This window comes from Phaethon aethereus, assembly GCF_964289735.1.
Source record: "Phaethon aethereus genome assembly, chromosome: 2".
In the NCBI taxonomy this organism is placed as follows: Eukaryota; Metazoa; Chordata; class Aves; order Phaethontiformes; family Phaethontidae; genus Phaethon; species Phaethon aethereus.
Window position 1 is genome coordinate 95,941,020 of NC_138582.1, and position 24,483 is coordinate 95,965,502.

Genomic DNA, 24,483 nt, shown 5'->3' on the forward strand with positions numbered 1-24,483 from the left:
TTTGCATCTCGGAATGGGCTTACGCATTTGGAGTGACTGAAGGGCTCATGATTCTCAAAACTCTTTGTTTTTTTAATTATCTCTTTAATGCAGCTGTGTACGCGTGAAGCACAAAGCCTGCTCGTAAACAGGGTGGATGTGTAAAGATGGCCAGCCCTTGATAGGAAACGAGTTGTTTGGTTCAAACATCTTTCAGAATCTCATCACTTCATTCACCTTCCTGATATTTGGGGATCCTCCCTTTCCAGTACAGGGGTTTTGTGCCCACCCCAAAATGCTAACATTGGTTCTGACTATGTGGAGCCTTTATTGTGAATCTTGTGCAATACTCATATGTGAACTTAATACACTGTTTATATATAAATATATGCCTTGTGTTCTGGCCATCTGTTTTTTCACAGTGGTTCAGTGGTTTGAAAGGTTAAACTTAATGCCAAACAAAAATGGTAAGAATTAGGGATGATTGCATAGTGTGTGCCACATGCGTCTGGTTGATGTGGAATACCTTCTGTAGCTTCTGCTCATGGGGGGAGATGATACAAAAATAAGCTAATGCTTGGGGATTAATTATAAGCAAGTCTCTGACTGCTGAAGGGCGTTGCTAAATTTCTGAGTTTCTTATAAGTAGTATTCAGTTATTGCCTTGTATTTTAACCAGATGAAAAATACTGTTTCAAAGAAGACCTGGTGTTTGTTCAGCTGTAAAGAGTAACAGTATCTGGAATGGGGTTAAGGCTAGGTCTAGAGTCATTAATACTGATGCAGTGATGCAGAAGACTGATAATTGAATAAGATATCCTGGATGAAATTGGATCACAAAGATACTTTCCCTCCTCTAAAGTCTAAATAATGGTTTATAATGGGAACTTTGTCGTATTAATTAAGCAGACATCTGGATTTCACTTATCCCTGAGGTGCTAGCAACTCCTGCAGCAAGATTACGGTTCCTAACTAATTTTTTTTTTTTCTTTCTCTAGATAGTAAAAGAATTTGTAATGGCAATGCTGTGGAAATTCATGAGAGTTGCCAAGTATTCGAAAACAGCTTTATCACCAAAAGTAAAGGTAAGAGGAATTCCCGCCCATTCAAGGCATTCTTCATCCAAGTCTGTGCCTTCAGATTTGGCTGCCAACAAGCCCTGCTCGAGTACTGTGGAACTGCTTGGTAAAGCTTATCCTCAAGATGACTACAGCAATGTCACAGAGAAGATTCTTTCCAAGGTGGGGAAGAACTTGCACAACAAAAAGCATCACCCTTTGTGGCTAATCAAGGAGCAGGTGAAGGACCACTTTTACAAACAATATATAGGACGCCGTGGGACTCCGCTCTTTTCTGTCTATGACGGTCTTTCTCCAGTGGTTACAGTACAGCAGAATTTTGATAGCTTGCTTATCCCACAAAACCATGCCAGCAGAAGGAAGGAGGATAACTATTACTTGAATCGTGATCACATGCTAAGAGCACATACATCAGCTCATCAGTGGGACTTGATACACTCCGGCCTAGATGCCTTTCTGGCAGTCGGAGATGTCTACCGCCGTGATACAGTTGATAACACACACTACCCAGTCTTCCATCAGATGGAAGGAGTTCGGCTCTTCTCCTGTCATGAGGTAGGAATTCTCTAATTGGGGTGAAAGAGATTTTGCGTAAGTTGTATGATCTTGTATTTCCTGTAAGCAAAGTGAATGCACGTAAACATGTTACAACACCACATGTGTTATGCTGTACACTGATAAAGATCCAGTGATTGATCATGTAGTAATGATCAATGTAGTAATGATCATGTAGTAATGATTTTAATTTGGGAAAAATACAGGTGGAAAATACTGAGTCTGAAAACAACTATCAACTTCCCCAGACAAATGTGAAAAAAATGGAAAGACAATATTCTTGTGAGCTAGCAAAATAAAACATTATCTGAAAGGAAACAGCTTGTTTGGCTAATGATCTGCACAATTCAGTTCTGGGTCTATCACAAGTCTCTTCCAGTGAAGACACTTTACCAAAAACTTTATCATATTAATACTTGGAGGACTCATGGATGTGAGTTGTTGCAGCTACATCCAGAGTGCAGTTTTTATTCTGTCATCTTTTTTCTTTTAATAGCTCCAACCTTCTGTAAATTAATGTCTTTATAAATGAATTGTTCTATTCTTCATCTCACTCTAAGGCTGCATTAAAGGATTAATCTGTTGCAGCTGATAGTTATGGGTGTGACATACACAGTAAACTCAGAGTCCAGAGGCATCAGCTAAAGAGCCCTAGGTAGATGTCCAAAACTCTTGAGTTTACATATTTTGTTGCCAGAGCTTGCGTGTTCTACAGATGCTTGGGTGTCATTAAGTATTCTGCTGTGTCATTGATCAGTGGTAAATATAAGCCAGTTTGTTTTCCAAATAGTAATTAATTCGTATAATTTGTATATGCTTGTAGCAGTACTGCCAAATTCACATTTCTATAACTAAAACTAGCTTATTCTAATAATACTGAGATGTAGACTGTTCTTAGTGTGGTTGCCAATGGGTGACAGGAGCTTGGCAGGGAAACCTGATGGGTTTGGATGCCTGAGAGAAAATTAGAATAATCACAGACCACTGCTTTTCTCGCTGGTGGGAGGGGTTTGTGCTGTCCGTACTGGTGTTTCCCACTCCATGCAGTCACTGCTACTTCCGCTTTGAAAACATACCTGCCTCTGCAGATGTCCTGTGACCTGTGTGATGTCGAATACAGCTTGCAGCCACTTCTTTGGTAACCAGGAAATGGAAATCTTGCAGATTTATCCAGTCTTGTTTGTTTGCTGTTCTTTTCCCATAGGCCTGTTTATGAATCAGGGTATATGCAAGAGAAAAATGTACAATACTACATTATGAAAACACCACTTCTTAATGTTTTATGTTCATGACAGATTTTTTTCTTGAGCAGGAGCTCAGGCATTCAGATGGAAGGATTTTATCTGCCTCAAAGTTATACATCTACATTCTTGCAGGATGGAATTTCTGCAAACTTAGGTGTGATTGATCTAATTATTGACGTTACTGTTAATGAGTATACCCCTTAACAAATTGTGGTCCTAATGACAGACTATTTCTTTCTTCTCTACAAATTTAATAATGGGAATAATAATTTTTATTATTATTTAATAACTGGGAAGAAAGTTACAGAAATGTTCACTGACATTTACCTAGAAATACATGGTGTATAACAATCTGATTCATTGCATTGTAGAGGTCTTGTTTCTTTTTCTCTTCTTTCTTTTTCCCCAAGAAAATGATTGAGATGTTATTGGAGACTGTTAATAGCTGAGTTTGAAGTTAGCTATGTGCTGGAAAATGTGTCCGTTTCTCTGAAGAATGAAAGTGCAGTCAGCTTTCTGTACTCATGAAGAAAGAATAGCGGTATGGTGCACAATATGTAAAGTTTTGTTTGTTGGGCAACATGCATAAATGCTAAACCCAAGCATGATCTAAAGCATCCTTTTTTGCTTCAGTTGCAGATTAAAGACTGATAGATTCTTGCAATATGTAAAATTCCATACAGTCATCATCACGAGAGTCTTGTGGAAAAAATTAAATGTGTAATTCTGAAATTTCACTGGGGACTGATTCAGTGTTTTATATTCTGGTTGCTTGTTCAAAATAACCCATATTTAAATAATTCCAGAAGGAACTGTCTGAGCAGAACATAGATTAAATGGAGGTAATACCACATGAGAGAAATATTTTTATATTTTTTTATTCATTTATTTATACCCATGTTTAAGTTGTAACTGACTGAGCAGAAATGTGTGAATGTCAGGGCCTGTTACCTTCTTCTCAGGCTTTTCATTCATATCCAGACTGCGATCTCTGGAGAGAGGAAATTTGCACAGTACCAAGGAAAAGAAGCTTTGGAACTAAGGGAAGAACTGGTAGCTCTTAGCTAGAAGCCCTGGGTGCGTTTCATCTTATGGCCAATACAATAATTTTGTATGCTATAGTCAGTTAACTGCTCTACTTTGTTCCTTTGATTTATACAAAATTATTATTTGTTGTCTTCTCAGTGAAAAGTGACCACAAAACTGGTGTGTGTGTGAACAAAACCCAAAACTGAGAGTGATTTTATAGAAACTTGAATTTAGAGGAATTGACATCTCACGTCAGTTTGGGAGGGGGGGAAAAAATGTCAGTTCATCCTCAGCTGAAACTTTAGGCAGCATAAGAAAGATGTAGAAGACGTAGCAAAGTATCTCTCCTTTACAAATAACAAATTCTGTAGTCAAGGCTAGGTTAGAACTTCTGTCCTGTGACTGAAACCTTTAGTATCATTCTTCTTCATATCAAAGTTAAAATCAATACATAGGAAGTAAAAGCTGGAAAAACAAGTCACAGTTTTGCAGTTTTACAGCATTTTACTGTGAGACACTTGCAAGCTATTTGCTTTGGCTAGACTATTTTTCATGATGGTTGGTTGATTATTTTTGTAAGAGAAAAGTAATTTGAAGGTGAACAGGTAGCTGATGCTTTTCTGCAGCTTTGTATGAGTGCAGATTCTAAAGCACTGAAGAAATTCCCATCTTCCAAACTCACTCATTGCTAAAAGTTAGAATAATTCATGGTAAAATTTTCCATAAACTTTTTAAAAATGGCCTTGTACTGCTATTGAAGAACACCTGAAAATATATTTAGACATGTTCTCAGTATATTTAAAAATATTTTACGTAATTATTACCTGAACGAAATACATAGAAGCGTTAGAAACTGACTAGTAGAGATAGTTAAAACTAGTGCCACAAGTAGCTTCCCAAATCTGCTTCAAAATGCTGGACATAAAATAAACTGTTCTTCTTAAGTGTTACACACAAGTGGTATTTCTTTTGTATTCTCTCCCTCCAGCATGCCATTTTTCCTTCTAAAGGGTATTATAGATTTTTTTTTCCCTTCTATTGTGTATGGCTTTTTTCTTTTTTTAACCCTTTGGGTTGGCAGTATTGACACTGCTGTAGTCAGGTTTGAACTGGCAAACTTTCCTGGATGGATTATAGAAGACATTCTTTCTGTGCTATGCAGTGGTCTTTGGTGCAGTTCTTTACCTACCACAATTTATGGAAAGGAATAAAAATCACAGCTAAATCACACTTTGTGCATGTCAGCCAGCAGAGGGAGCCAATATAAACCCAATGGCAATCGCAGAACGTTTTCCGGTTGATAACAAGTAATGTTTACACATTGGAAGGAGACTTCATAAGGTATTTTATAGTCTGTACTGAATGATACATAAATTTTAAGGGCAACAGGTGTGAAAACATAGGAATTTCTCCTCTAATTTAGTAACCTTGTTCCAATGGAGGCCAATACCAGATTGTTCAGATGGAGGAATGATGCTCTCATCAGGCTTACTTGTGCTAACACCTGAAAACTATAAATCGAGAGACTGCGAAGAATTAGTAGGGGTACATCTTTATTCTTTTTTCTCCATTGAATTTTTTTTTGGTGGAAGTGGCAATATTTTTGTTGGGCACAATGGAAAACTGTAAATATTCCAGTTAAAAATGACTGCTCCTCCAAAGCAGTATATGTAATTGCAAGAAACCATTTCCATGTTGTAACTTCGTAGTGTTTATATCCTGAAATGTAAAGGCTCTCGGCCCAGGTAATAGGAGTGTAGATTTTCTCTTGTTCGCGTAAATATATACTCCTTTCTTTGTCTTTTCGTACTTGTGTACCTTGGCCGTATTCTTTGTGTATAGGTTAAAAAAAAAAGAAAAAGCTGCTTTTATCCTTTTCCTCATGCTTTGGGATAGGTGTGAACACCTGATTGACCAACATCTTTGTTTACACTTTTTTTTTTTATTAAATAGAATAAATGCATGCCACCCTAGGTTTTCATTTGCAAGACTAGTGTCATTAGGTTTCACTTCTCCAAAATCCTGGAGAAGTTACTGCAGCTTTGGACACTGTGTTTCTATTCTGACATTGTATCAAAGGAAAGCCCTTTCCTGTCTTCAGTCACTTTTTTTTCCTCCTTACATGCAATGGAATTTGAATAAATTTATAGTGTTTCAGGGATCAGCCTGTTATGTAGGGTGATTTGGAGCATTTACAGTACGTGTGAGAAAATTTGTCTTGAAAACATTTTATCCCCTACAGTAACTGGGAGTCATAATAGCAATGTTTACCTGGGCACTGAGGAACAAATACTTAAAAAGGCTTAACCGGCCTAGGAACGGTACTCTTCTTAGCTCTCTGCGACCTAAGGATAGGGAGAGGCTCATCCAAGTGTGATAAAACACCCTGAAATCAGCCTGTGGATATCCCCTTTTCTGTGTGTTTCTTCCCATTTGGGTGGTGCTCTTCAGTGCCTCAGCTGATGGGGATTAAGGCTTGGGTGAGGAGTCGTCAGTGACTCTGTAGCCAGGTGAGATGGACATGGAGAGTCATGGATTGGTGTGTCAGTCCCTCTGACTGAGGGCATTTATCTCCTCTCATGTAATAGCTTGTGCGGGTCAGAGGGAATTTGGGATTTCCTGGACGCTTTCAGATAATAGTATTGAAGTGGAGATCCATGCAGCGTTCTTCTGTAGGTAGCAAATGATGAAATAGATTTTTCTTTAGGATGGACATCTCCCAGGTACCTCCCTATGTGTCAGCAGCTGGTGGGCCCACATCTCAAACGCTTCCAGGCATGGGAAGTGGCGCAGGCTGCATATGTTTGGTGAGACACCCAGCTCAATAAGCAGTGCACATCACATCATGTTTCAGGTGCTACTGCCTCTGGGATGGTGTTTGAGACGTTGATTGTGAGCAATCCATCCATCCCAAGGAGCCTAAGAGATGGTCCTCCTCCTCTCAGGTAGCAGGCACAGGCATACAGGGGCAGGGACACCTGGACTAGATCCCCCCCATGTTAAGAAAAAGAACAGCAGTGTTACTTTGCTAGAGTGTTCTGGTGCGAATTTATTCCTGAAGTTGAGATTTGGCTAAGTGGTATGAATAAAGGGCCTGGCTAGTTTAGGTGGAACTGACTTCACTCTTGCGGATGTCTACCCGAGTTGTGAATGTTGTATTATTCAGTATTTTCCAAGTTGTGGTGTATAAATCATGACATAATAAGAAGAGCTTCACTGGTCCGAGGACCTGCATTGTATTCTTTCTTATTTTCAGTTGAAAATTTGACAGCGAAGGACATCAGAAGGTCTATGAGATTTTCATGGTGGTCCACGGTCTAGAAAGTTTGGAAGCCACTACTGCATCCTTTATTACAAAGACTTGATACAAAATATTTTTTCAAACTTTGTCTTACTTTGTGTCTCATCCAGCTAAAAAAATCTAGCAATGCTTTTTAGAATAAAACAGTTAAATTATTCAACGTGATATTTAGTTTGTGCAGGAAAAAAAAAAAGAGCAAAATGGCTCCAAGTGTATTTGGGAACTCTAGGGTGCTTAAAAATAAAGGAATTCCTATTGCCACAGGAACAGAAGTCTAAGTCCTGTCATATATGTCTCATTATAACTGATATCTGTGCAGCTGCATTGCTTTTTCTTTGCTGTTCCAAAACACCTGTATGTTTTTTTCCTTAAATATGGTGATGATGTAGTGTTTTTTTCAGAAACACTTTGATTAGGTTAAAAAAAACCACAAACAGAAATAACCTATCTCTACTGTAGTTGGAGGACTGAAAACTGAAGGATCCAGAAATTAAGATGACCACTCTGCAAGCATGTTGCTTGAAGTGAATTTTGCCATCTTCTCCCCCCAAAAATGCTTATCAGTATGCAATAAAGAGCATTCTGTTGTGTGGATGACAGACTGTGTATCTCTTTGGCACATGATACTGCCTGGATGGGGGTGCAGGTTTACCAGTTTTATCCTCTTTGAAGTTGATTGGGACTGGCATTAGGTTGTCTTTTTGATGAGCCATCTTCAAGTGGCATCATGTTCATCATTCCTGATCCATTGGTTGAGTGTTACAGCACATTTAAAATGTTGTGGAAGTGGTTTGCTATTTGTAAGTGGATTTAGAGTGCAGCTGTTTGTTTATTTATAGGGAAATTCATCAGGGCCAGAGAAGTCAAAATGTATTTGGTGTGGTAAGGTTGAGCGTTGCCACATGCAAATCCTCATGTAGAGCTAGTCTTCAGTGCCGGTTTGTCTGTGAGTGTAAGTACATAAGCATTATGTATTCATTATCTTAATTGCTGGTGTATGCATGACTGGCAGGAGGAATACACAACTGCATTGTGGAAAGGCAGGATGTAGTTACAGATCTTTCTGATCTGAAACCTACTGTGAATGCCATCCTGTAAAGGGACACTTAATCTTGGACTGAATTTTAAGCATATGGATAATGAAGTGATGTGAGTCTGTCAAGTGACTGGAGAAACGTTGGTGTCTTTGTTGAAATCACACATGTGACTTCTGCCCTCCATGCCAGGCTGAGAAATACCGTGAAGTGCTTTTAAAGGAGCATTGCTCCGTTTGTGTTTGTCCAATTAAAACTCAGTGTCTTCTGGCCATGTTACCAAATTTGACTTTATTCTTATTATGAGCTAAATTGTGAGCAAATTTCATGCCACATGATAAGGTCACTTCAATTCCTTTTTGCCTTCTCCTTTGTAATGCAGCATCAGTCAGATATGCTGATAAATCCTGGTAATTATTAATTTTTTTTACTTGTGCATGATGACACAATATTCAATATTTTGCACACCTTCACTTAAAGGAAAATCTTCTTGTCCTTACACTAGACAGACACATAGGTGCTCGATTTATGGCTACAGGAAATTTCTTTTCTGGTACTAGTAATGACTGATCATATTCAATACAATAAAATAGTGCATTTTACTTTAGTCTGCACTGGAGGAATAAATGTAGATGAAATTGTAGCATCTTGGATGTGTCAGTGTTTTATGCAAGACTGTCAGATTTTTTTTTTTCTCCATTTGCTCAAATATGTGCTTGAGAAGAATTGACTTCAAAAAGGAGTGACCATAGGTGATTCTTCATTTTATTCAAGCTTTGACTTTCCTGGCTTTATGTATATAGAAATGTTGAAGTGTTTCTAATCCAAGACATGTACTTAGTACAGTTCAATCGTTGTAGTAGTGGAATTGGTGTATCAATTTAAAGCTGCTCATATTGACATAGCAATGTTGGTGAATGGCAGGAAGGGAATAAATACTAATACAACTGTAAGTCATCTTTTTTCTCAGTGTAACCCCATCCACAGCTGTGCTGGAGTTGAAAGGAGCTGGTGGAGCCTCTCTGGAGAATACCAAAGTGCCTCTCTGTACCGAGCTGTAAGGGGGGGCTGTTTCCTTGCTGCTACCTGCCTTTCAGGGACTCCCCTAAGGCTCTGCTTTCACAGCCTGTGCAAACTGGTGTAGATTCACGCCTTTGCCAAAAGTGGCCCAGCTCCACCCCACGTGCCAGTGTGTCTCTTGGTGCCGACAGTATGCTGATAATTGATTACCAAGCTGAATTTGACTGTTTTCACATTCCTCAGTTTCGTCCCTTCTCATCCAGATCTACTTCCCAGCCTGGCTCAGTGCACTACTGCATGGACACTTCTCCTGGCACGGAGGAGATGGTGCATATGGCTGGTTTGGCAGAATGAACAGGCTGGCAGGTTAGAGGGCTGGGGTATGACTAAATGTATTTACTCTAATGGTTCTTGCATGTATTTTATTGCCACATCTGATACAATCTGCTAAAATAGTATTTTGCTTCAGACAGTAATTGCAATATCAACATTTCAGGAATAATACAGTAGTAAGGAAAAGTATTTCTATGTACTTGTTGATACAAATACTGTATTTTGAAGGCAGTGTCCAGACTATCTGTTCCTTGCAGCCATCTGATGAACCAGTTTTAAGCTGGGAGGTGAGGGGAGGAATGAAAGCGAAAAGTCAGAAGAGAGTTTCATGTCCTAAAATACTGCTGATAGGGGAAAATAACAAATACATCTTCTAGTGTGTAAATACAGTGTATTCTAGTCAAGGGGGCGGAAATCTCTGTGGCCTGAAGGGTGTTTCTGGCTTACTGAGGATAGTCTCTTCAGTCAATAGAAAGAAAAAATAGCTACCTGTAGAGGGTAGTTCAGAGCAGGAACCTAATTTAGCCACTCCAGGTTCCTGTGTGATGGAGCTTATGTCTGTCCATTGACCACGCAGTAAGCCTAAGATGATTAACCACCGTAGGCTAATGCTGGCCTCTGTGAATACCCCCTGGCTTTCAAAACTGCATGCTGGATGACTGATCTGCCCTGCAGACAGTAAATTAGTTACAGGATAGGTATCATCTGCTTCTTCCAGCCAGTGCAGAAATAACGCCAGTAAGGAAGAAGGGGTTTTAATCTTTCAGGTGAACACTTGAATAAAGAATTAGTTATTGAAAAGTGTAATACCTAGTTTTGTCAACCTGCTGCCTTTTGATTAGTAAAGGCGTTTTTGTTAGACTGATGGATAATTGTTTTATTCGGTATTTCCCTTTTTCCTTTTTTTATTTTGTATTTTTCTGCAGCGCACTAAGGAGATTAACTTGAGAGGTGTTTTCTCAGTCTGCCAGCCAAGTCTCCTTCTGACTAGCAATAAAAAGTTAAATGCTACTGGTGGGATTTTTTTAATTCCCTCAATCCATTTTGCTGCTAATTTGTGTGCTATCTAAACTCAGACTCCATCTATGTGCATTGTGTCTGTATGAAACGTGCTAGAAGCTAGTCTTAATTAATTGTGCCCGGCACTTGTAGGCTACTGGAGGTTCACCTGAATTTTTTTAGAGCATCTAGTGTACTGAAGGCATCAAACTGCAATTAAAACAACTTCTGTGGGCATCCATGAGTTGTTAAGGTTACACACTGCTTGTGGCATCTCCTGAGTAAGAGCTAGTTATGCTGGGAGGCTTAATGTGAAGAACATCTCAATGCGTGTTTTTTCCCCTCTGTGTGCTTGGTTGACGGTGGGAAGGTGGAGGAGGAGGGGTAGGAAAGAGCACTAGAAACACTTTCACAATTAGCTCTCCCTACCTTCCAGACTTAACAGAATTGGGTTTTGTACAGCTGTAAGGATTTCCAACAAAAATTCTCTTTAGAGTGTAAAACAGCCTGCTTGTCTCCCCAAGACACAGAGTCTCCAACAATATGGCTTAGCGAGAGTGTTTTGTTGGTCTCTCCAAGAGGATGTAGATTTGCTGTTATGTATCTGTCTGGGATCACCTGGCCAGAAATGTATGGGGATGTACAGGAAACAGAAATCTTCAACTTGCAGCGTATGTGGTGGAGAGCTGCCTCTGCATGAAGAACAAGTCTGTCACATCCCAAATACAGCCTGCCCCTGTTCTTCGTAATTTATCTGGAAACTCCAGACCAAGACCATGAATCCTTAAATGCCCCATAGACAAAATTCCTGTACACAGAAATGTGCTGTGTATGGGAAGACAGGAAAATAATAGTCTTTAAATGATTAAACTGTACCGAAGATCATAGAATCGTAGAATCATAGACTAGTTTGGGTTGGAAGGGACCTTTAAAGGGCATCCAGTCCAAGCCCCCTGCAATGAGCAGGGACATCTTCAACTAGATAAGGTTGCTCAGAGCCCTGTTCAACCTGACCTTGAACGTTGCCAGGGATGGGGCATCTACCACCTCTCTGGGCAACCTGTGCCAGTGTGTCACCACCCTCACCGTGAAAAATTTCTTCCTTGGATCTAGTCTAAATCTACCCTCTTCTAGTTTAAAACCATTAAACCTTGTCTTATCATGACAGGCCCTGCTAGAATGTCTATCCCCTTCTTTCTTATAGGCCCCCTGTAAGTACTGGAAGGCTGCAATAAGGTCTCCCTGGAGCCTTCTCTTCTCCAGGCTGAACAACCTTAACTCAGCCTGTCCTCATAGGAGAGGTGTTCCATCCCTCTGGTCATTTTTGTGGCCCTCCTCTGGACCCACTCCAACAGGTCCATGTATTTCCTGTGCTGAGGGCTCCGGAGCTGGATGCAGGACTCCAGGTGGAGTCTCATGAGAGCAGAGTAGAGGTGCAGAATCCCCTCCCTCAACCTGCTGGCCACGCTGCTTTGGATGCAGCCCAGGATACGGTTGGCCTTCTGGGCTGCGGGCACACATTGCCAGCTCATGTCCAGCTTGTCATCCGCCAGTACCCCCAAGCCGTTCTCTGCAGGGCCCTTCATCACTTTAATCCCTTCATCTCCCAGCCTGTATTGAATCAAATATAAGCATCTTAAGATCTCATTAAACTGTCAGGTTTTTGTTTTGTGTTTTTTGGTTTTGTTTTTTTGTTTAAAGTTAAGTTGATTACACCTTTTAAAAAATGTTAGATTTTTTTGTATATCTTTTACATCATTCAATTACTAAAAAAAGTTGAAGCTGTGATAAATGCCATTGTGTATTATAGTTTTTTGGATATAATTTACATTACAGTAGACTTTGTTCCGCTTGATAACTTTCAAACTAACAATCAGAAAAAAAGGAGATGTTTCCTTTATAAATTAATATTTTTCTGTAGCTAATCATATTATTTGAAGATATACAGAAGTAAAACAAATCTTATTATTTGTTATTTCTGATTTCTGTTCTTGTGATGATTTATCTCTGTCTTTGGTGAACAGAATAAAATTACAGTCTTTATATTTGTTTTTCATGGTGCAGACTTAGCAGGTAAGATTCCCACTTAATAAACCTTCGTTCTCTGTTTTTGTTTAGAAAGTCACTGATGCAAAGCACTGATGTTTTTGTGGTTTTGTTCTAGTTGTTCTCCAACATTAAAGATGGTGAAGGCTTACAGTTGTTTGAGCAAGGTCATCGAACTGCACATAAGCAAGAGTGTCACACCATGGAGGCAGTGAGGTTGGTGGAGTTCAACTTGAAGCAAGTGCTCATAAAGCTCATGACTGACATCTTTGGTGATGGTAGGTTCTTGCACCTTTTTTTTATGGCTGTAGTCACCTGGACTTCTGAGAAACATTTTGCTTCATAATAAAAACAGGAGGCTTAGGAGTGATGTTGACAGCTGGTATACTGAAAACACCCGTGGGGGGTGTGGTTCTAATCAGAGTTATGGTAATTTTAGGAGTCTTTATTCATGTTCTTTACTATTACATTTTTGTCTTAAGTTTGGTCAGAGTTCCATGCCAGTGCCTTTTAATGTCAGAGTAACTGGCTGTTGATCGACCTTTCATCTGTAACCCTTATTTATATATTGTTGTTCTTTAATACTGTTATATCCCCACCTTATAAAATTATGGCCCAAGAGGCCATACACATTCCTCTCTCGGTTTTCCTAAACACTGGTGCACACAACACTCTGTTGAATCATCAAGTTTTTGTGAAAATGTTTTGGTCTGCAGTGTGTCAGGGTAATGTAATGGGTATGAATACAGGTAGGGACATGTGCCAGACCCAACTACAGGCGCTCCTCTGGCAGAAGCCATGCGTGAGAGTCAACGCAGTGTACCTGTTTACTCTAACACATGGCTGTGAAACAGGTATGCACAGGTGTGGGTCCTGCAACGAGACGCAATTCCAGCTCCAGCAGAAATCTGCGTGGGACACTTTCTGCTTCATCCTCGTGAGCCTCCCATGTCCCCAGAGGGCCAGAGCGTGGCTGCAGCATCACATCTGGGGATGCATCAGAGCTTGGGTGCTTCTGGGGAGGGTGCAGGGCAATGATCACATCTCGCACTGGCAGCATGGAGATTGACAGGAGAAGGGAGGGGGTACATATGTGGATGTGCTACTTTGCTGCATACCTGAAGTGCCTTGAGTATTGCCCTTGCACAAATAAATGAAACCTAGCTGAGGGGAGACAGCATTTGCTAAGTTTGCACCAAGCTGAAAAATAATTGGGTTTTGGTGCTTAGAGTGGAATGAGGAAGGGTAATGAATGTCTGTGTATACAAATGAAATATCCTCTCCTTGGAAATACCTGCTTTCAGTTTCAGGAGCTGAATTTATAAATAGCCTGAGTCAAAATTCCTACCTTAATGCTCTTTCCTGGCAAGGAGGCTGCTCTTCTGAACGGATTCATTTTTCTGTTGAGGGAATACTGGGTAGTATTAGAATACACAGAATATCCTGGCTACTTTCAAAGCTCTTTTAAGATGCCCACTGCATTTAGAGCAGTAGTTCCAAGAGTCAGTTGATAATGGTAGCAAGTCCTATATATGACTGCTTGAGTATTTTTTTTAAATTCTAAAGGTGGATTTACAGCAAGCAAAACTTTTACCACTTTTTGTTCTATTCCACCTGCACAAAATTTTTTTTGTTCTATTCCACCTGGACAAAATTTTTTTAAGTTCCTGAGTTCAGATTTTCTTGTGGTTTTATTTTACTTAACAGTGGCCTTTTGAAACATACAAAATTAGGATGAAAGTGAGTAATAGTAAGAATAGTATTTTCAGATCAACCTCAGATGCTGAGAATGTTGTTTAAAGTGAGCAATTCCTAGGAGTTACTAGTGATATCTGAGACTGCAGTGACATCCTTCACTAACTGTTGACAGATGCTGCACTTTAAGCTTCAGTATGTTGTCTATTACTAGTTCTACAGTCCACACAGTAGCTATAAAGACATTAAAAATATATTCTTAAATTATTGTAAACCTACAGACTAAAAGTAGGTGCTGCCTTCTTGCTGTAGAGGTTTTCTATTTCTATGCCCCCAGTATTTTTCCTGAAATACAAAGACAAGATATAGTTAGTGATTTAATTTTAATTATATCTCCCCCCCATTCATGGAAATATTAAGCTCTCGCCCTGTCACCTTCTTGATCTTCTTGTAAGGTGTCAATAAAAACAGGAAGGTAATATTTGAAGAAGCAAACTTTGTGCTAGGCACTAGACATATGATATGGGTGCAGTGCAAGTGACCTGGGGGACACATAATTAAATCTGTCTTTTGACAGCTGTCACGTTTTAACTTTCATTTTACTCCTCACTTTACACAATACTTTTGATTACTTTTTTGTCTCAACTCCTGTAGATTTTAACTTAAAATTTAAAATGTATTTCACTCCATTTATTGCTCTTGGAAAAATTCTATATTTTTCTTTCATGTGGATATTCCATAAGGCCCCACGTTCTGTTAAAAGCAAAAATTTCATTCCTTTTATACTTCACATCAGTTGTATTCTTTACAGCCTGTGCTGTCAGCAGAATATTGCAGTGAAGTTGCACATCTTTTCTAGCAGGATAACATGATCATAGCTGCAGTAAGCTATTGAAATGTTGCATTGTTATACAGTCAACTGTTATTCATAGGCAGATTGTTTGGATTGCAGGTTAAGTCTACCATGAATGCACAGACATGCAATTTAGTTTTGCATAAACTAGCTTAGGCCAGAACTCCTGCACTTGGATAGCTGTGCTTCTGCAGTGCTTCTCTGAATTTACCAGCTAAGGGTGATGATAGATTGAGGAGCTCTGCAGGAAGGTCAGACCACTAACTTTTCTCTTTTTTTTTTTTTTTTTTTTCATTTCATTTCAGATATGTGTTGCACTAGATTACATAATATTTAATGAGCCAGTTTTGCTTTACCTGATTCATCCCACACTATCTGGATACTTTAGTGTTGACTGCATGTGCCAGTAAACAATAGAACAAAAGTTGCTTAAATATCACTAGGCTGTCATGAGGAAGGTCAAAGACCATGAAAATCTTCGCCTACATATATTCCCAATGTTTGTCTTTTTATTTCTTCCTGGCTTTGCCAACAGGCAAATGAATAATGGATATTAGAGGCAGGGAAAGATCTGGAGCATGCAATCAATTGTCTTAAATACTTGACAATATAAGATAGTTCTTTTTATGACATTTTCTACTGATATGCCATGTCTGATTTTGCATCCTACAAGTGGTGGTCTTTCAGTTTCTTTCATGAGATTTTGCTGTCAGGAAGCTATTTCAAATATTACGCCTAGAGATCACATTTCTTAGTTTTTCTCTCTTACCTCCAGATACGGTGCACACTTAAAATCCACTAATTTAACTTACACCTCCATCTCCACATGCAGATCCATCAGTGTAGGAAGTCTGTTCTGTCTCATTTCAGTTACCTCGTAATGAGGCTTTCCAAGGTTAGCTGTCTTAGGTTTCTTCATAAAGTTAGTCAGTTAGTCTTTCCCAAATCCAGTTCTTTCTCTAACCCCTCTGTAGTTTGCCAAAAGCTTTAAGGATCCTGAGAGATTCAGAAGTCATCTTACTAGAGCAAAAAGAAAAGAATGACTGTGTGCTGGTTCTGTGATTTGTTGCTTTACATTAAATGGCCCAAAATTCACTTCTGTCCCATATTATCTACCCAGTTCCTAGGCACTGGCAAGAGAAGATGGGAGGGTGAGTAATGGCGTGCTTTGACTGATGGCTTTGCTGCTGCTGGTTCTGACTGAACAACCGCTGAGTGTCTTTTAAATCGAACACGTTTTTCTGCTCTTTCTTCTTCTTAACTCTGTTGTACAGATATCTCCTTCGAGTGCATGGAGATCTATGAGTGTAAAGAGTTTAAAAAAATAAAATCTTTTATTTAGGACATAATGGTCTGGCTAATAATAAGGTGAGCTAACACAGGTTTATGGGCAGCCAGCTCCTGTCTGCTGCAAGTGAGATGAATTAGCCGAAGCAATGAGGTGCAGAGTACTTAAAAATCAGCACACCCCTCGAGTTGCTACGGCTCAATACCTTCTGTGCTCCTCAGCACCCGCCTTGTGTTCCTCTCCTTTTTTCTCCCATAGACTCCTCCTCTAAAAATAATCCTCACAGCAACAAAGAGAATTTCTGGTCAGTGAAGACCATCTGGGTCTCTGGCTTTGTTGCTTCTATTAGCAACAGAATAATATTAGCAATAGGCTGCTTTAATGTGTTGGGGTTTTTTTTTCTTATTTAGTGCCGTTGGTCAAGCCTTTTTCATTATGAGACTCAATTAGGCTCGCACTGACAGATACTTGCTTAGCTTAATGTCTGATATAAATGTTATTTTTGAGAGTAGGCTATGACCAATTCCGTACCTGGATTCAGTACTTGGAAATAACAATAACTATTCACTTTTTTCTTACTCATTGGAGATATGACATGTAAGTGTCCTTAAGGTTACATCCCTAAGATGTAACCTTGCGTGGCAAGGTTTTTGTAGCGGTGGGGGCTGCAGGGGTGGCTTCTGTGAGAAGCTGCTAGAAGCTTCCCCTGTGTCCGACAGAGCCAGTGCCAGCTGGCTCCAAGATGGACCCGCTGCTGGCCAAGGCCGAGTCTGTCACCGATGGTGGTAGCACCTCTGGGGTAACAGAGTTAAGAAGGGGAAAAAAAGGGCACAGCAGCAACTGCAGCTGGAGAGAGGAGTTGAGAATATTTGAGAGAGACAACTCTGCAGACACCAAGGTCAGAGCAGAAGGAGGGGCAGGAGTTGCTCCAGGCACCAGAGCAGAGATTCCCCTGCAGCCCATGGTGAAGACCACGGTGAGGCAGGCTGTCCCCCTGCAGCCCATGGAGCTCCACGGGGGAGCAGATCTCCACCTGCAGCCCAAGAAGGACCCCACGCCGGAGCAGGTGGATGCCCAAAGGAGGCTGTGACCCAGTGGGAAGCCCATGCTGGAGCAGGCTCCTGGCAGGACCTGTGGGCCTGTGGGGAGAGGAGCCCAGGCTGGAGCAGGTTTGCTGGCAGGACTTGTGACCCCGTGGGGGCACAGGCTGGAGCCGTCTGTTCCTGAAGGACGGCACTCCGGGAAAGGGACCCAGGCTGGAGCAGTTGGTGAAGAACTGCAGCCCGTGGGAAGGACCCACGTTGGAGAAGTTCATGGAGAGCTGTCTCCTGTGGGAGAGACCCCATGCTGGAGCAGGGGGAGAGTGCGAGGAGTCCTTCCTCTGAGGAGGAAGCAATGGCAGAGACAGCGTGTGATGAACTGACCACAACCCCCGTTCCCTGTTCCCCTGTGCCACTCCGGGTGGAGGACATAAAGAAACTGGGAGTCAAGTTGAGCCTGGGAAGAAGGGAGAAGTGGGGGGAAGGTGTTTTTAAGATTTCGTTTTATTTCTCATTATCCTACTCTGACTTTTGATTGCAATAAATTAAATTAATTTTTTCCCGAGTTGAGTCTGTTTTGCCCATGACGGCAATTGATGAGTGACCTCTCCCTGCCCTTATCTCGACCCACGAGCTCTTCATTACATTTTCTCTGCCCTGCCCAGCTGAGGAGGGCAGTGATAGAGCATCTTTGGTGGGCACCTGGCCTCCATCCAGGGTCAGCCCACCACAGTTACTATGGGCATGTGCCCACTGGAAGGGCTCCCATGAACGCTCCCGTGTGAGGCTGTGAAACGAGCAAGTGTCCTCTGCTAATACAAATCATTTCTTTGAACTAGGAAAATTACTGAGTTTGTATCTAGTGATCAGTCTTTGGTTTGATTCAGCACTGTGCTCTTTTAAGTGCCTCTGTGGTTTAAGACAGATACACATCTCTTGGCCTCCTAAAATTTCTAGAAAAGATCATTTTTGCCAGCATTTCATAGGCTGTATCTGAATAAATAAATTAGGCCTAATCAGGTAAATTATATAGTACTACAGAAAGCCTAATATAATCCTTTTAAGTCTTTAGTGGTTTAATTTGCTCAGTGTCAGCAATGCCCTTTATTCCTTACAAATATATTGAGCACCAAGACAATATTTTGTATCTAAATAGTAAATGTACCCATTTATTCTGTGACAGTCTATAGAAATGCAGTTAGAAGGCTTAATCTTGCCAAAAGCTGAGCACCCTCTGCTTTTCAGCAAAGTCCTCCAGAGCCAAAACTATGAAAGAACAGTTAAATGTAAACTACAGAGGTATTCCCAGTTGTCCTGGCTACTGTATGAATAAAATTATTGTGATATATGGGATTAACTGTTAATTCAGAAAACAGAATGAAGGTGAGAGTTGTTTCTTCATTGTGAATTTGTTTTATTTTATTCAGACTTTTGTTTGTTTGCTTATTTGCATTTAAAACAAGTGCCTCAGGTACTAATATGCATTAAAATTCAAAATGTAAAAAGAGCTTTCAATTAATGTTTTTGCCTTTTAAAATGCATTTTAATCAAGAACAAAAGCAGAGAAATAATTTTTTCCCAGAGCTTCATTTTGAAGTAATCAGAAGTTTAAAAAGAAACCATTGTCGGAATGTTGTTACTGAACACAAAACTATTTGAATATTCAATGTCATTCTTGCTGCAGCTGCAGATTTTGCAAGCTAAATGGAGATATTTTATATGTGCATAGCTTTACAGTGAATGCAGAGTTGTACAGCCCTAGGATTAAAAATGCGTTTGTACCAAGTGCGGAAAACATTATTTTAATTTCCTGATAACCATACTGTTGTATACGCATGACCTTTTTCATCTTGAATTTGTTTTATTGTTATGCAGACAAAAAAACAATAAAGTGATTGCTGTAAGTTGCAGTACAGTTATGAATGACATAATTGCTGATACTTACAGTTTTCTGAGTTCTGTGTATAAAATTCTCAAAATACCTTTTTTATCATTCATATAACTTCCCGAGGTTGATTTTTAAGAGAGAAAAGAAAATCTGGAAGTACCAATGTGTTTGTTTTGAAACCTGCTTCTCCATTTGAAAGTTCATAGCATCCAAAGAGGTTCCCCATTAACCATTAAGTGTTTTATGTTTTGACTATGTATGTACACTTTTGTTGTAACTTGTTGTTTCTGTATCCACATTTAATGTTTCAGAAGTAATCAAAGAAAATGTAATCCTTGAGGCTGCAGAAAATGCTTTAATTTGAAAAACTGTCAGTATAAATCATGCAATTTCATGTTTTAAGTTCCTTTCATGAAACAAACCCAAAATAGCCTGAAAATCAAACCAAGGGTGTTAACAGTTACTGTCACCCAAACAACCTTTGCTGTGCCGCTTATTTTCAGAACTGGACCTGCTTGGTTGTTAATGATCCGAATGCTGACTAGCATTTGGCTTAACTAAAGGGAAAAATGGGATTGGGCTGAAGGCATTAGCTCACAGAATTTGCAGTTCGATTCTCTTCCAAGTTTTTACGGTTCATGTTTCTGAGACTTCTTTTTTTCCTGACACCTAATGGCTAGAAAAAACTCTTTAGCGAAACAAAGCTTGTGTAAATCGTTACAAGAACTAAAACTCATCAAATATAACGAGGGCCTTGACAACACCTCTGCTTTTGGTGGCACTGTAGACTTTGCCCTCTTCTGGCTCCGCTGCTCTGAGATGCCAGGGATTTGTTTCCTCGCTCTGCGCAGTGGTACTTGCCGAGGTGCGGAGCTGGGGAGGAGGAGGAATTACCCAGTAGTGCCTTTCTCTTACACTTCACATCCACACAAAGTTAAACTCTTGTCTCCTGGGTCCAGAGTACTCCGTATGTGTTGGTATATAGTGTACCTTAATAATGTACAACTCTGTATATATATATTTCTATTTGTGTGTATTAATATCTACTTTTAACTTTCATATTTAAACATATACAGAAAGAATACTTTTGTATTTTAAATAGGTTCTGATGAAAAAAATTACTTGTCTAGCTGATCTATAAAATACTAAGTAAAAATTACAGACTTAGCTTTTCCATTGAGGAGTGGTTAATCATTTCCTGGTGCAAAGAATAACAAAATTACTGACTTTCCCATGATCTTGGCTCATTTTTGTTCAATGCCAGGTGGTTCCTAGAGTTTGACAAATGATTGATTTGGTTTCAAAGGGTGCTTGAATTGCACAAAGCATTTTTCATATTAGAAAAGACATGGTCATTTTTTCCCACAAGTTTTAAGATTTATTGCCTTGCACAAGTGTTGTAAATTAGCTTGTTTGCTATTTGTTTTCTCTGGACTGCTGTAATTGGTGTCATTAGTTGAAAGGCAGGTTTTACAGATGGTTGGAGGGATGGCCTTTTAAGCATATACCCTTCATATTTATGTATTTTTTTTAAACACCTACAGGATTGCAAGTCAGATGGGTGGACTGCTACTTTCCGTTTACTCACCCTTCCTTTGAGATGGAGATCAACTTCCAAGGAGAATGGATGGAGGTCCTGGGCTGCGGGGTCATGGAGCAACAGCTAGTTAATTCAGGTACGGAAACTCCTTTACTTCATTGACATCTCTGTTAGCAAACGCTTCCAGCGCAATCAGCTTCACAGTCTGAAGTGCCCCCTTCTCTCCCGGTGAGCGCAGGCATCTCCGTTCGTGGCAGCCGCCACAAACAGTCCTCAGGTGGAATGCAGCCCTTGCATGCTGTGATTTTAAGGTAGCAGTTGAGTGAGTGATCTGGAGCCTGCGAACAGAAAGCTTGCCTTTTATTCTGTGCAGTAGGGAGACAGACAGATGTCAGCTTTAAAAGAGAAACTGACAAATTGGGGGGTGTGGGTTTTTTTCGCTTCCAAGAGACGTCAAGTGCATTCATAGTTATGATTTAGAGTGTGATAAGCAAATAGTATCCCCTAGGATACTAGGAATATCAGAGTGCTCCTGTATCGCTGAAGTATAGAAAGAGGAATGTGGTATCTTTCACATTGACATTTGGTCACTCAGTAAATGGTAGGGTTGCTTTTTGCTTTTGTTTTGTTTCTTTTCTCCTGAGATTCACTACTTATGAGGTTGTAAACTGCATTAAGAGCAACATAATTTGTTTTAATCAAAATTATTACAGAGCGATGTTACCTGACGATTTTGCGTTCAAAAACTTACACATAAGTACAAAAAGACAGGAGAAATCGGTGGGGTTTTTCCTGATTATTTTTATGTAGAGAATTTTACGTGCTTGTTTTTTCAACAGCTGAGAATAGGCAATTCTTTGTAAGCACAGGGCAGAGTGAATGTGCTCAGACCTCTGTTGTTCAGTGTCTTCCAGTACTATGTATTAGGCATGGGAGCCTTTGGGCATATGATCCATTTAATTCTCACACGTGTACTTTCAGATGGCTAAGTTATACTGAGTTGATTTTTTTTGCGGTTGGTTTCCTCAGCTATCATCAATTTTTAAGTGCTCGAAATTCTTTCTGTTGAAGTCCAAGTGTAATAACCATGAATGGCTCAATTTTGGCCACAGTTAACTTGGCACTGCTTGTTTTCCTCAAAGTTTGCACTTATTTTAATGTGATCATTTTCCTTTTAAAAAGATAAAACCTCTTCCAGAGTTTTTCCCCCGTGTGTTTATGCTTAAATTCTTTCTCAGGATATTATGTTCATGGTGTGGTAAATATAATACAGCTTCTGATTGGCCTCAGAAGTGAAAGACTACTGTGTAATATTATTACCAGATGTAACACACCAGTGGCCAGGCTTTCTTCTTGAAAAGCTTTTATGTTGCTCAGTTCTTAATGTTTAAGTTCCTTAATGTGTGAGAAGAGCTAAACTGTGGCATCTGAACAATTACTGTATGCATTGTGAATGTGCATGAAACACCAATTCTTTCTAAAGCGGTCAAAGTTTTCAATTTACTCTTTCTGAATTATGGTCTTCAAAATTATATACCTTGTGCACCAAAACTCTCCTAACTATTCATTGTAATTCTAATCTTGCAAGAACTCATGAATTTAGTAACTCAAGTCTAGCTTTTGAATGATGTTTAGACTTGAATTATTAAAACAAACAAAAAAAGATTCTTTCACTTTACTAGCAAGATATTTTTAGAGAGTACAAATTCAGTTGTGGAAGTGCCAATTGTTTTTTCAATTAATTTAGAGAGAATTGCACTTTATGTAGCCAGAGTTTTGTTTTTCTGCTCCCTCCAGTAGCTCTGCAAAAACACTTGGCTACAAAAGCTGAGTCTAATATATCTCAGCATGATTTTATTGAAGCACTGGAATCTGTTTACCAAAAGTGAAGGAAAAGTGTGGCTAATAATTATGTTGGCTAACAATTAGCTTATTTGGTTTAAAGTAACAATTAGGACAAAGTAGATCACGTTTTCAGTCAGGTAAGGAGTCAAACACCAGTCTTCCCTGCCTATTGTTGCTTTGAGTATTTTCTTCTGTAATCTTCTTTTGCAAGGATTTAAAGCCCCAGTAGGCTCCTGGTGTGTCAACTTTCATCTATTTATGGTGAAGCCAAGTTTACTATTACTAACTCATAGAATTTTTTTTTTACTGCGTTACAGCAGCAAGCTGCTTTTGCCCAAAATTGAAAATCCACAAGTCCATAAAGGAGATTCTCTGTGAAAGGATAAGGGTGAAAGTTTTCTTTCCTAGCTCCTTCATCTTTTTTTTACTAGCAGAACTCAAGTGCCTTCCAAAGCCATCCCACATTTCAATAGCAGTAGTTTTTTCATAGTTTCCTTTTTTTACCTTTAGAATGTTCTTAATGCCTCCAGTATCCATGATCAATGGATATTACTTATAACTCTAGTCCCACGCCCATAAATTTCTTTGAAACACCAAAGTTTCAGTTTTAAATCCTTTCATTTTAAATTAGTGCAGATCAACAAGGAATAGGAACTTCATCAAACTTGGGAAGGCAGCCTGTGACTTCCCAACAGCTCTGTCCTTGTGTCTTTTTTTTCAGCTACTGACTGTTCATCTTTATAGTAGGCAGTGTTATTTTCAGTCAGTGGAGATTTCCAGGCAAAAGAAACTGAGGTGAGCTACTCAGAAAAACACTAGGTTGTAGGTTTGGTTTTGGTTTTGGTCTTGTGGGTTTGGGTTTTTTTTTTGGGGGGGGGGGTGGTTTGTGGGTTTTTTTATCCCCACCATTTCTTCACTAATAACAAAATTCTTTAACTACAGGTAAGTATCCCATTGCCCAACATGAAAGCATCTAACCTCAAAGCACTGACTCATACCACAGACCTATGCCCTCTGATGAGGGCGACAATGCTGGTGCCTAAACCTAGATGCTCTTACTTCTTTGTCAGATGTCTAGAATACGCACTGCAAACTTCCCATTCCTGTCTCAATCTCTTCAAGGGCTCTACCAGACAACAACAAAATAGAACTGAATGAAAAAGAGAAACATTACTCATTTTTGGCTGGCTAAAAGCTGATGCTTTTATGCATCAGCATCTTCTGATGATGAAGAAATATTTCATTCTAGGTGTGCCAGTTCACCAGGCAAATGCAGAAAGATCTTTTCATGGTGTACTGTACAGCTTGCTGATTAAAAACTGGAGAAGAAACTGATGAGTTTGCAGAATTTTTTTTTTTTTGCAATATGATCTACAACATTTCTAGTACCTTGCAGTTTGGGATTTTTGTTTTATGGGTATTTTTTGCTTGATATTGACTATTGAAATATGTATTTCTGAAATGGATTGTTTGCTGGCAGGCATTGCTTTTCCTTCCATAAGACAACATTTTCCAAAGGGAAAGGAAGAGAGCTTTTAACTTCAAAATCCTCAAGTCCTTTTGTTTTGTGTGTTGTTGGTTGAATACGAAAGACTGGTACGTGAGGCAATTGGCAGCAGTCACTAAAAGCAGAAGTTGGATGTGCCTGATTATCTATGGTAGTTACAATTTAAACAGTCAGGATGCTTCAGCACAGATTATTTTTCTTTTCATTT

General features: G+C 39.6%; 1 protein-coding gene across 1 annotated transcript in view; it reads left to right on the forward strand.

The window, feature by feature from the left end:
* Window positions 1-521: 521 nt before the first annotated feature.
* The window catches only part of FARS2 (phenylalanyl-tRNA synthetase 2, mitochondrial), a 194,996-nt gene continuing 171,034 nt past the window's right edge, over window positions 522-24,483 (forward strand). The window contains exons 1-3 of the mRNA XM_082014600.1: window positions 522-1,613; window positions 12,738-12,897; window positions 20,928-21,059. Coding sequence (XP_081870726.1) covers window positions 996-1,613; window positions 12,738-12,897; window positions 20,928-21,059 — 910 coding nt within the window. The 5' untranslated portion in view covers window positions 522-995. The remainder of the gene's footprint in view (window positions 1,614-12,737; window positions 12,898-20,927; window positions 21,060-24,483) is intronic.